Below are 12,258 nucleotides of genomic sequence, written 5' to 3'. Positions count from 1 at the left end.
CCAGTTCTGCCGGGCCAAAGGGTCCGATTCGGTGTGTGCGGCTGTGAGAACTGTCTGGGGCGGGGGGGTCTGTGGCTGTGGGATGGGCTGCTGCTTTCTCTCAACAAGAAAATTGTTGATTTAGTGTGGAGGCTGTGGTTTCAGCTTCTGCTTGCTTGAGGACTCGGAAAAGTAGCTGGTGAGTGTGCTATAAAAAAGATATACACGGTGCTGACAGCAAATAAGTGGCTGTGATGTAACTTAATGTTGGGTGGAGGATTTACATCAGTAGATGTTGTTTTAAGGAGAAGCAGTGTGGTTGGTTATGGCTGCAGCGGAACATTCGGCACGTTCGCATTGCCATCTGCTGGGCTGCCGGCAGTCGGCTTCTACAGACCCGGCAAATGCCCACAGCCGCCTTGGCCTGGCAGGACCCCCCTGTCCCCCAGAAGCGCTGGGGCTTCTGTGCTGGGGGTGCCCCAGCCACAGTCCTGCCTGCTCCCCTCTCCCAGCACTGACACCCCCGTCCCTTCCCGCTGGGCCAGTGCCATCACGGCGGCCTTGCTCAGGAACTGGGAATTCCTTGCTTTTCATTCTAAAGATGAAGATAGTTTTATGCTGTGAAAATGGCCTGAAAAGTTCTGCAGGCGGCAGCTGCTGGTCGAGATGGTCCTTTACCCTACGCCCTTCGCAGGCATCCCTGCGCTTGGGCGCTAGGCGGGCTGGGAGTACCGTCACCGCTACCTGCCTCTTGCCTAGCTGCCGTTGGCGTTGGGAGAGTACTCGGTGCTGACTTTATTTTCTGCAAAAAGGTTGTAACCACCTGTAAGCAGTGTGCCTAGAATTATGCCACGGTTTTTTAAAGGAAACAGTCCTAGATGGGCATTTTGTAGAGTTCCTACTGTAGGTGCCCGTGAGTTGGGAGACCGCGTGCACTCAGTTTGTGGATGGCCAAAACCGAGCTGGCACAGCCGGAGGTCAGGACTCAAACTCTAAGCGCTCTGGAAAAATGGCAAGAACTGGTGCAGAGGTTCTGAAGGAAGCCGAAGGACTCGGGAGGCAGGATCCAAAGTGACAGTGCTCAAGCCATCGCATCCAACTGGGGAGTAAGCCAGGGCAACCAGAGCAGCGACACATGTTGCTTAGCTGCCCCCCGAGTTGAGAACCAGAAGGCCAGCCACCTTAAGGGTGGGTGTGGCTGTGGCGGATCTTCTTGCACCGCTCCGGGGAAAGCTGCATGCTCAGTTACCTCTCTGGAATGCCTGCACGCCAACACACACAGCATGGGGAATGTGGAACGTTGTCAGAGTGTGCAGAGATGCAACGAGGAGGACTAAGGCCCATCTGGAATTAAATCTGGCAAGGGTTGTGAAAGACAAGAAGAAAGGCTTCTTCAAGTACATCAGTATCCAAGGGAAGACTAAGGAAAAGGTGGATGGAGGAAGACGGAGGATACAAAGAAGGCGGAGTTACTCAGTGCCTTCTTTGCCTCAGTATTTCCTCAGGCATCCCAGTCCCTGGAGGTAAGAGAGGAAGCCTGGAGAAAGGAAGACCTTCCCTTGGTCGAGGAGGATCAGGTTAGAGACCATTTAAGCAAACTGGACACCCACAGATCCATGGGCCCTGATGCGATGCACCCATGAGTGCTGAGGGAGCTGGCAGATGTCATTGCTGAGCCACTCTCCATCATCTTTGAAAGGTCCTGGAAAATGGGAGAAGTGCCTGAGGACTGGAGGAAAGCCATTGTCATTCCAGTCTTCAAAAAGAGCAAGAAGGAGAACCCAGGGAACTACAGGTTGGTCAGCATCACCTCTGTCCCTGGAAAGGTGATGGAGCAACTCGTTCTGGATGTCATCTCTAAGCAAGTGGAGGAAAAGAAGGTTATCAGCAGCAGTCAACATGGATTCACCAAGGGTAAGTCATACCTGACCAATCTGATAGCCTCCTGTGATGGCATGACCAGCTGGGTAGATGAGGGGAGAGCAGTGCATGTTGTCTACCTTGACTTCAGCAAGGTTTTTCACATCGTCTCCCATAACATCCTCGTAGGTAAGCTCAGAAAGTGTGGGCTGGATGAGTGGATGGTGACGTGGATCGAGAACTGGCTGAATGTCAGAGCTCAGAGGGTTGTCATCAGCAGCGCTGAGTCTGGTTGGAGGCCGGTAGCTAGTGGTGTTCCCAGGGGTCAGTACTGGGCCCAGTCTTGTTCAACTTACTCATTAATGACCTGGATGAAGAGACTGAGTGTACCCTCAGCAAGTTTGCTGGTGACACAAAACTGGGAGGAGTGATGGATACACCAGCAGGCTGTGCTGCCATTCAGCGAGACCTGGACAGGTTGGAGAGTTGGGCAGAGAGGAACCTGATGAAATTCAACAAGGGCAAGTGCAGGGTCCTGCCCCTGGGGAGGGACAATCCCAGGCACCAGTACAGGCTGGGGCTGACCTGCTGGAGAGCAGCTCTGCGGAGAGGGACCTGGGTGTCCTGGTGGACGACAGGCTGACCGTGAGCCAGCAGTGTGCCCTGGCTGCCAAGAAAGCCAATGGGATCCTGGGGTGCATTAAGAAGGGTGTGACCAGCAGGACGAGGGAGGTTCTCATCCCCCTCTACTCTGCCCTAGTGAGGTCCTATCTGGAGTACTGTGTCCAGTTCTGGGCTGCCCAGTTCAAGAAAGATGAGGAGCTACTGGAGAGAGTCCAGCAGAGGGCTACAAGGATGAGGAGGGGACTGGAGCATCTCTCCTACGAGGAGAGGCTGAGGGAGCTGGGCTTGTTCAGCCTGGAGAAGAGAAGGCTGAGAGGGGCCCTAATAAATGCTTCTAAATATCTGCAGGGTGGGTGTCAGGAGGACGGGGCCAGACTCTTTCCAGTGGTGCCCAGTGACAGGACAAGGGGCAACGGGCACAAACTGAGGCACAGGAAGTTCCGTCTGAACATGAGGAAGAACTTCTTCCCTCTGAGGGTGACGGAGCCCTGGCCTAGGCTGCCCAGGGAGGCTGTGGAGTCTCCTTCTCTGGAGATACTCCAGACCCCCCTGGACGCGGTGCTGTGCAGCCTACTGTAGGTGACCCTGCTTGGGCAGGGGGTTGGCCTGGGGGATCCTCAGAGGTCCCTTCCAACCCCTGCCATGCTGTGGTGAGAGGTGGGTGCGGCACCGGTGCCGGTGGCAACAGCATGGGCAGGCAAGGGTGGCGGTTCCTGAAGGGTGCAAGGGTGGGCGCAGCTCACCCACTACAAGCATCCTGTGCTTGGGAGAGGGGGGACGCGCACGCGGCTCTGAGGATGCGCTACGAAGGTGGCATCAACCAAGCTTCGGTGAAGATTTTCACAGGGGGAGACCAGACACACAAGTTTCTGGAAGCTCGACCCACCCCCCCTGTTAGATGTACCTCTGCATGGGATGTATTTGCATCTTAGACAGATCTCCAGGTGGGGCACACCTCCAGCTGAGACATTCCTCCAGCAGCCCTGGAAGCTGTAACTCAGGTCAGCTGAGCGTGCGGCGTGGTACATGGTGCTGAACTCTTTGAACAATGGGATCTGTCCTCAGGCTGGTGTCGCAGTGGATCAGGTGATCATTATGAATTTTTTTCGTGGTGCTTAGTCAGCCGTGTATGTGATAGACGGAGTAGTGTCCCCTGGTGTCACGGAAGAGGTGTGGAAACGGGACGCGTGGAGCTGAAACTGAAACCTTGGGCCTCTGGGGGAATCAACGTCTGTACAAGGGAGCAAGGTCTGTCCCTGGGGCAAGGCGGGACGGCAGCGCCCGGGTGCTGCGGTGAAGGCTCTGGCATCGTAGGTGGCCACGGGAAGAGCAAACTCACGCTGGTCCGAGTGGTCACCGTGCCGAATTTGTGGCCATCTGGTTTCACAACCTCCAGAACGTTTTCCTAACGTGTTTTTTCTCCTGTAGTCTGTTAGGTATTTCCTAGAACAGAAAGGTTGCTGCGTGGCTGCACTTCTGAGTCGTCCTCGAGGCAGGATGCTGCTGGGCTGCTTTGCTTTCTCCTCTGACGGGAGCGCTTTTCTCTCGCCAGCTGCTGACGGTGAACCCCGAGCATCGCTTCTCCTGCCTGGCTGACGTTCAGGCCTCGGCGTACCTGTCCGGCGTGGTCTGGAGCGACGTCTGCGAGAAGCGGGTGGAGCCGGGCTTCGTCCCCAATGTGAGTAGGAGCGACCCGTGTCCCAGCCCGCGCGGGGGCCGCTGCTCCTCCTTGGAGGAACCGCTGCGTTCGGACAGAGCGGTGGTTGCTGAGCGTGTTTGCTGCGAGAGCGAGTCTCTGCCGTGCGTCACGCGCGCGGCGTGGTGTCGTGTGTCCCGGCAGAAGGGCCGCCTGCACTGCGACCCCACCTTCGAGCTGGAGGAGATGATTCTGGAGTCGAGGCCCTTGCACAAGAAGAAGAAGAGGCTTGCGAAGAGCAAGTCGAGGGACAACAGCAAAGACAGCTCCCAGTCTGTAAGTGCTTCCCGGGGTAACGGCCAGCTGGGGGCAAAAGGCTGAGCCACTCCTTTGGGGGTGTGCAGCAGGATTTACTGCGGCGCTGCAGTAGCTGCAGATTTATTTTGGTTAAAACATTTGCCCAGTGGAGTCTTCCGGACAGCCAGATACTCCGTTTGCGTAAGTTTGATAAAACTCTTTCACAGTGATCTGTACTTTGGAAAATGAGATGAGGAACAGAGCTCTGGGCACACCAGTCAAGAGAAAAACTGGAAAAAAATAAAAGTCCATACGATCTCGGGCTTTCTGCGAGGCGCTGCCCAGTGTCTCCGGCAGCTGTCGGTGGGGTTGCACGGTGGGAGTTATCTGGCCACGCAGAAACACCCAGCCAGTCCGTCCCGGTGGGATCGGCGTGGCACCCAGCCAGACCGTCCCGGTGGGATTGGCGTGGCGCCCAGCCGGTCCGTCCCGGTGGGATCGGCGTGGCACCCAGCCGGTCCGTCCTGGTGGGATTGGCATGGCGCCCAGCCGGTCTGTCCCGGTGGGATCGCTGTGCCCTCCCAGCCGGTCCGTCCCGGTGGGATCGGCGTTGCTCTCCCAGCCGGTCCGTCCTGTCCCGGTGGGATTGGCGTTGCCCTCCCTGCCAGTCCATCCTGGTGGGATCGGCGTGGCACCCAGCCAGACCGTCCTGGTGGGATCGGCGTTGCCCTCCCTGCCAGTCCGTCCCGGTGGGATCGCCGTGCCCGCCAGCGCCTGCTGCAGAGAGGGATCCGTTGGCTGGAAGGTAAGCTGGAGATGAGGTGCATTTGTTGGTCACCGTGGGGGTCACGGTGCTGTTACATCACTGGGGAGACAAACAGAAGAACCCCAGGTTTGCAGAGCAGACACGTCCCATCCCAGGGGCACTGCTCCTGCGGAAAGCGGCGTTTGTCGCGGGCGTTTGCCAGTGCGGTGGTGTGCTGGGGAGGCCCCGAGAGTCCCTGCTTCCCTGGCACCCTGCGAGTCCCCGACTGAGGGCAGAAGTGTTGCTGCCCTGGCCAGGACAGGACCGTCTCCGGTCTGAGGCGCAGGAGCGCCGGGCGCGATGCTGCCTGTGCCGCTGTCGGCTCCGGTTGCCTGCAGCGGATCCCTGCCCTCCTCCGCAGGAGTGAATGCTGCGGTCGGTGAGACTTACTGTGCAAGGACGGAGAATAAATCGGGAAGCGAGTCAGGAAAAAACCAGAATAAGCAAATTTGCAAATACCTCTCCGAGGCTTTGCTGCCAGGAGAGTGAAGGGCACTTTGCCTGCCGGGACCCGCAGCCGGTGGCTGGGCGGGAGCCTGTCCCTCGCCGTGCCGCGGCCCGTGGCCGGGTGAGCCTTCGCCTGGGCGGGAGACGGGCAGAGGAGGAGCGGAGCATCGGTGTCGGGCTTCAGAGGAGGCCTCTGCGCCCCGACAGAGGGATGCAGGAGGCAGAGTGGAGGCAGGGATCGGGAAGGGTGGGCTGCCTGCACACCCGCGTGTCCCTCTCGCGTGGGTGCAGCCAGCGCAGCCCCTGCGCCTGCTGGCCGGCCACGGGGAGCAGCCGTCCGTGGGACGGGGCGGCAGGGCTGCGCCGGGGCCGTGCGAGGGCTCGGGGGTGCAGGCGGTGTGCTGGTCTCTCCCCAGCCATGGCTTTCCTTCTGTGGGCAGGTAGCGCTCCCAAAACCAGAATACACAGATAAACGTGTTGTGTTTGTCTGGAAAACTGCGTGCTGTCTGTGTTTTGTGGAAAACTGCGCGCGCTGCCGCTGGCCAGGTGGCTGGCGAAGGAGGTCAGCTCTGCTGTTTCGGCTGAGGGTGGTGGTGGCTGGGGGGCTCGGTGCAGGCGCTGGGAGCACGGCGACGAGGTGCAGATGGGGCTGCTTATGCACCTATTGTTTCTCTTCAACAGGAAAACGACTATCTCCAAGAATGCCTTGAAGCTATCCAGCAAGACTTTGTCATCTTTAACAGAGAGAAGTGAGTGTGTGGGGTATTTTTTTTTAAAGAAAATAGTACTCTTTCTCCTGACTTCCCTTAGGAATCAGAGTGCCAGTGCCTGACAGCCGGGAGCATCTCGCTGCCGGCTGAGCCCTGGGTGACTGACGTCAGCCGAGGGGCTCAGGTGCTGCCTCTCTATGAAAAGCAGTTCTGACCGAAAAGGGAGACAAGGTCAGGGATTATTAATCACTGCTATCAAATAAAATACGCTGCAGGGAGGTTGCTGGGATTTAACTTACGTATGTGACACCACTCAGTGCCCCCACAGCACCTTCTCATCCATCCTGCTTCTAGAGGGTGATGTTCTGGAAAATGAATGCAAGAACCGTGCAGGGCATGAGCAGGCAGGGAGAGCGCTGGAGCCGTTAAAGCAGCTGCTGTCCCTCGCGTTCGAGCACGCTGGCGTGGTGGTGTCTGGCTCCTCACTAAAGCTGGAGGCCGTGGTGCGTGGAGGGAGCCGGCGGCCGAGGGCTGGCCGGGCAGCGCTCTGGAAGCTGGAGCCTTGCAGGTCGCTGCGGAGTGCTTCAGGGAATAGCTCAGAATGTTTTCAGCGTGTTCTGCTGCTGTGTCGGTCTCTGTAATGGCAGACTCTGTGCTCTGGAAAGACTCCTCCCGTTTGCCGTCGGGCTGCGGTGGGCAGCGCTGGAGGAGCGCTGGGTGGGCAGCCCGGGACGCGCTGCCTGCTGCGGGCTGCCGCCGCACCCCTCCTTCCGCGGGGCGTTTCATCGGGGGCAGAGAGGAACCTGATAAGGTTCAACAAGGGCAAGTGCAGGGTCCTGCACCTGGGGAGGAACAACCTCATGCACCAGTACAGGCTTGGGGTGGACCTGCTGGAGAGCAGCTCTGCGGAGAGGGACCTGGGTGTCCTGGTGGACGACAGGTTAACCATGAGCCAGCAGTGTGCCCTGGCTGCCAAGAAGGCCAATGGGATCCTGGGGTGCATCAAGAAGAGTGTGGCCAGCAGGACGAGGGAGGTTCTCCTTCCCCTCTACACTGCCCTAGGGAGGCCTCATCTAGAGTACTGTGTCCAGTTCTGGGCTCCCCAGTTCAAGAAGGATGAAGAGCTACTGGAGAGAGTCCAGCGGAGGGCTACAAGGATGGTGAGGGGACTGGAGCATCTCCACTACGAGGAGAGGTTGAGGGAACTGGGCTTGTTCAGCCTGGAGAAGAGAAGGCTGCGAGGGGACCTTATAAATGCCTACAAATATCTGAAGGGTGGGTGTCAGGAGGATGGGGCCAAGCTCTTTTCAGTGGTGCCCAGTGACAGGACAAGGGGCAATGGGCACAAACTGAGGCACAGGAAGTTCCGTCTGAACATGAGGAAGAACTTCTTCCCTCTGAGGGTGACGGAGCACTGGAACAGGCTGCCCAGGGAGGTTGTGGAGTCTCCTTCTCTGGAGATATTCCAGACCCGCCTGGACAAGGTCCTGTGCAGCCTACTGTAGGTGACCCTGCTTCGGCAGGGGGGTTGGACTAGATGACCCACAGAGGTCCCTTCCAACCCCTACTATTCTGTGATTCTGTGACTGCCTAACGCCGCGTTCTTCTGCTCCACACAGGCTGAAGAAGAGCCAAGAGCAGACGAGCGAGTCCGTGTCCGCCCCCGAGACCACCGACGACGCCGAGACGGAGGCCGAGTCCGAGACCTCCAACCTGAACATGTGCAGCTCGGTCTGCTCCGCGGCGGGCAGCAGCTAGGCTGCAGCCGCCGGGCGAGGGTCACCGGCCCGCGCCGCGCCGACAACCCCTGCTCAGGTCGCGCTGAGCACCGCAGGCTGTGCTCCGCCGGAGAGCACCGGCAGCGAGCCCTGCCAAGCTGTAGCAAAACAGATAGTTCTTACAGAACTGCATTCCTGGGTTTAACGGAGCGCCAGTTCGGCACGCTGGTGGCCTGTCGTGGGTAAAGATGCTTGCTATGCAACTTGGAGGAGGTGGATCGACTTCTTTCCTCGTTCTTTTTTAATGTCAGATTTCTGATCTGCACATGTTTTTAATGCAGTGAGATGACAAGAAAAGAAGTGACGTCCTTGGGCGCAACAAGGGAAGACACCGAGCAGGGGTGGCGAGGGAGGAAGGCTGAATAGGTGGTTTAAATAGGTGGTTTAAATTTTACTTTGGCATTCCCTGTTTGCAGAGGCTGCTGCAGGGCCCAGCAAGCAGCCCCGGGGCCAGTCGGGGCTGTGGCAGGCGGCATCAGCCTCCCCGGAGCCTCGAGCTGTGTGGGTCCTGCAGCTGAGGACATCCCAGGCTGTCCTTGTCCTCTCCTCACCTGTCAGAATTGCTTTCCTAACTCGGGGAAAATAAATGCTTTTTGTGCACTTCGTGGATTCTTCTGGGGCAGGGTAGTGATTAAACACGTACCTGAAATGCAGAATGTATTTAAAAGATGTTCTTTCTTCACGTAGCTGCTGCGAGCGGCGAGGAGCCGATGACCGGGCTGGAGGGTTTGGTTCTGTTTGTCCGGGCTCGGAGGACGCAGTTTGTCACAGGTTTAGGTTTTGTTGGAGGCAAAGTGGGTGGCCTTGCAGCGCTGCTCGGGTGCGAAAGAAGGGAACAGCTCATTTCACCCTTGATTTACTTTATTTTCAGTGTAAAGTTGAGGTACTGTATATAATTTTCCAATACCTGTTTTAACTTCTTAAAGACGGGAGAGCTCTCACACCGTTTCCAGCTGTGGATATTGCCTTTCTTCTTGTTTCAGAAGCCTGCACTATATCAGTTGCTTAATCTGCTGTAGAGTGGCTTTTGGTTACTATTGCTAAAAACGAGCCATGGGTTCTGCTGCAGCGCACGGCTGTTGTGGTACACAGGGCTTTCGTCAGAACCGCGTTTGCGCTCAGTCGACGTCCGTTTGCTGCCAGAGCTGAGGAGACTGCAGGGTTTGCATCCTCACTGTGTCTTCATGGCACAAAAATGGACAGAAAATGGTTTTGTCAGGTGCAGACTCTTCCAGAACATTTTTTGCTGCGTTTTTGGTTTCCACGAAATAGAAAGGAGTAACCGGTACGAAAAAGTTTTCTATGAAAAAATGACACTGCGCATTGATTTTTCCACAGTTTTATGTGGAAATTAGCACATGGCTAAAATTGCGCAGAACCAAATTTTCATAGAAGTCTTTAAAAGAAAGGCTCGGGCACGACTGCACGGGGCGGGGAGGGATGCCGGTTGCTCGGGCACTGCCAGGACAGAGCCAGGCGAGCGCTGTCGGCCGTGGGCGGTGGGCGTCCAGCCCCTCGGCCGTGCCCGGTGCGGGGCCAGGGCCGCACCGCGGGGCTTGGCGTCGGCCGCGGGTGCCGGCACAGGCACGGCCCTGCTGCGTGCCTCGGTGGGTCGGCAGGGCCTGCCAGGGCTCACGTGGGGCCAGAGGAGCAGGGTGAGGGCCAAAGCCACCTGTTGATGCAGGTGTTGTCACTTACAGATGATTTACGCCACTGGTATGGGTAGTTTTTTTCAGTAGGCTCCGTTGCACTGTTTGTCATCTTTCTGTAAATAATGACAAAGGTTTGGGCTATCAGAACAGCAAGGAGCATAACTTTACTTTTTGACCAAACCGTCCCGTGTAGGAGAGGTGCAGCTGGATCCTGTCCTGTTCAGCCCGAAGCCCTCGGGACAGGAGCGAGGTTGCCAGTTGGGCAGGACACGTCCCGTCAGACGTTTTCATTGCTTTCTTTAGGACAGCTGGCCCGTGGGGTCGAGGCTGGTGTCTGCAGGGAGGAGCTGGCTCATTTCTGGAATGGCTGTTTGTCCCCCCAAACCCTCTCCGTGTCGGTCATTTACGTTCCCTTTTCAGCACTGCTCTTCCTGGGTAAATTGTGCAAAACGTCGGAGCAGGGCTCGGCAGAAACCGGGCAAGCTTCTGGGGAGACCCTGGGTAATTGCTCCTTCCCGGGTGAAATATTTCGGGGCGGATTCCGGCTGCCCGGGAGGCACCGCGGCAGCGCAGGGACGCGCCAGGGGAAGCTCTGCTTTCTGCCTCAGCCTGCGCTAAACCTTGGTCCCCGAGAACCGCGACAGGACGCAGACCTCGAGGTCACTGCGCGGAGCAGAGGCACCGTGAGTACAGTACAGCTGAAGTACTCAGTTTTGATCTTAAATAATGCATGGGCGTAACGCCACTAGAGCCCCTTGGGGACCGGGTTTTATTGGCTTACGCCTCGTCCCTGGAGAGGAAATTACGAGAAGAGAGTAACTGGAAAATGTAAAAATGATAGGAAACAGATATGTGCTTGCTTCATTGTCCAGACCTCTGTGGTGGGTTTCCATACACGGGGCCCGTCCGTCCCCGCTGTGCTGCTCTCTGGACCCCTTCAGTCTCCTGTCCCGTCGCTGTGTCCCCGTCAGCGCCTGTGCCGATGGGGCCGGCTGAGCCCGGCGCCGCGCGTCCTCGTGGCTCGGGCTGGCTGCTGACCGGGCTGGTGCCGCCGGCGCCGCGATGCGCAGAGGGCCCTCGGCCTCGGTGCTCGGCCGGCCGTGCCGGGCACGGTGCCCGCGCTGGGGACGCGGGCTGGGGCGAAGGGTTGTTTGCCGCGGAGGGGCTGGCCCGTGGGGAAGCCCAGGCGTCGAAGTGCTGTGAGCCGCAGCTCTCCTGGCCCGCGCTCCGCTGCGTTGGAGCCTGGGGTGGCTCCAGGTGTGAGCAAAGCTCGCAGCGACGGCCTGAGGTACTCCTGGCACCAAGCCCCGTCACGCAGAGCCTGAAAGAAGTCAACAGCGGCTCTGGTTTACGTCTCCATTACAACCAGGATACAATAATTTTCTGTAGATAAATATTTAAATACATGTATTTTTTTGTATGACAGGTTTATACAGGGTGTACCATTATTCGCTGTGAAAAGTCTACATCACCTATAAATTATTCTCCTTCAATTCCTTGCCATAAGATTTTTTTCTTATCTCTGTTGTATTATGAAGTTCTGGAAAGTTGCATATTTTAAGTGTTTCCATTGAACTCCGCAGACTTCACTGGGAATTTTGCGAGAAAACAAATGCCAGGTCAGGTCCTGATGTTTCTTCTGTTGCCAATTCTTTATTGCTCTATACCTTGCCAAAAAGAGAAGAGTAGTAATAAAATAATAGCAAAAAGGCTGGTAATATGGACTTAGACACTGGACAGTGCTGAAATCCTGATGCCTTGGTAAGGTTTTTTTAAAAATTATTTCAGTGGAAATATATGTAAAATATATCTTTGTATTTTATGTTAATACCTTTCTGTAATTTTACTGCATGAAAATTCTGCCATGTCACAGAAGATGATTTAAGTTATGACAAGTTTGTGTTTTTGCAGATACTGCGAGAAGCCATTGCCTATGTGGAGTAATAAATGTGTATTTTTAACATTGCCAAGTATGTGCTGTCATTTCTAGGTTATTGATCTGTAGAAGAAAACGTTGAGTCTTGCAAGAAGCGGGCGTTACAGTTACATTTCTCGTTGAGCGTCCAGATCGCCCCGGTGGGTGCAGCCGCCGGAGCATCCCGCCGGCCGGCCGCGTGTGCCCTGCGCTGCTCCTGCTGCCGGCAGCTCCCGCGCCGCGCAGCGAGCCGGTCGAACGCCGGGTATTTCATCGGCTGCGTGGCGTGGTGCGGCGCGGTGCCCGGAGAGCCGGGCGGTTGCAGCTGCTGGTTGGGTGGCTGTGGAAGGCACGAACCACAGCAGCCCTTTCAGTGGCGCATTTGGGGTCTCGGTGAGGATGAGGAGCGCCCTGTGGCCATGGCTCTGCCCACACCAGCCCCTGCCCGGGGGGCACCCGCGCTGCACGGCTCCGAGTCGCTCGGTTAGTGACAGGCGGCTGGTGCGGGGCGGGAGGCTGGGAGCAGGGCGGGAGAGCGGGCGGTGGGCTGGGTCG

At 57.2% G+C, this 12,258-nt stretch overlaps 1 protein-coding gene across 2 annotated transcripts in view; it reads left to right on the top strand.

The window, feature by feature from the left end:
• The window catches only part of STK32C (serine/threonine kinase 32C), an 87,458-nt gene extending 75,700 nt beyond the window's left edge, over window positions 1–11,758 (top strand). For both annotated transcript variants that reach the window (XM_075423996.1, XM_075423997.1), the window contains exons 9-12: window positions 4,016–4,141; window positions 4,304–4,435; window positions 6,330–6,397; window positions 7,978–11,758. In XM_075423996.1, the coding sequence (XP_075280111.1) occupies window positions 4,016–4,141; window positions 4,304–4,435; window positions 6,330–6,397; window positions 7,978–8,116 (465 nt within the window). In that variant the 3' untranslated portion in view covers window positions 8,117–11,758. The remainder of the gene's footprint in view (window positions 1–4,015; window positions 4,142–4,303; window positions 4,436–6,329; window positions 6,398–7,977) is intronic.
• Window positions 11,759–12,258: the final 500 nt, after the last annotated feature.

Source organism: Opisthocomus hoazin, chromosome 6 (assembly GCF_030867145.1).
Source record: "Opisthocomus hoazin isolate bOpiHoa1 chromosome 6, bOpiHoa1.hap1, whole genome shotgun sequence".
NCBI lineage: Eukaryota > Metazoa > Chordata > Aves > Opisthocomiformes > Opisthocomidae > Opisthocomus > Opisthocomus hoazin.
The sequence above is the reverse complement of the archived record's forward strand: the minus strand, read 5'-3'. Positions and strand labels throughout refer to the sequence as shown.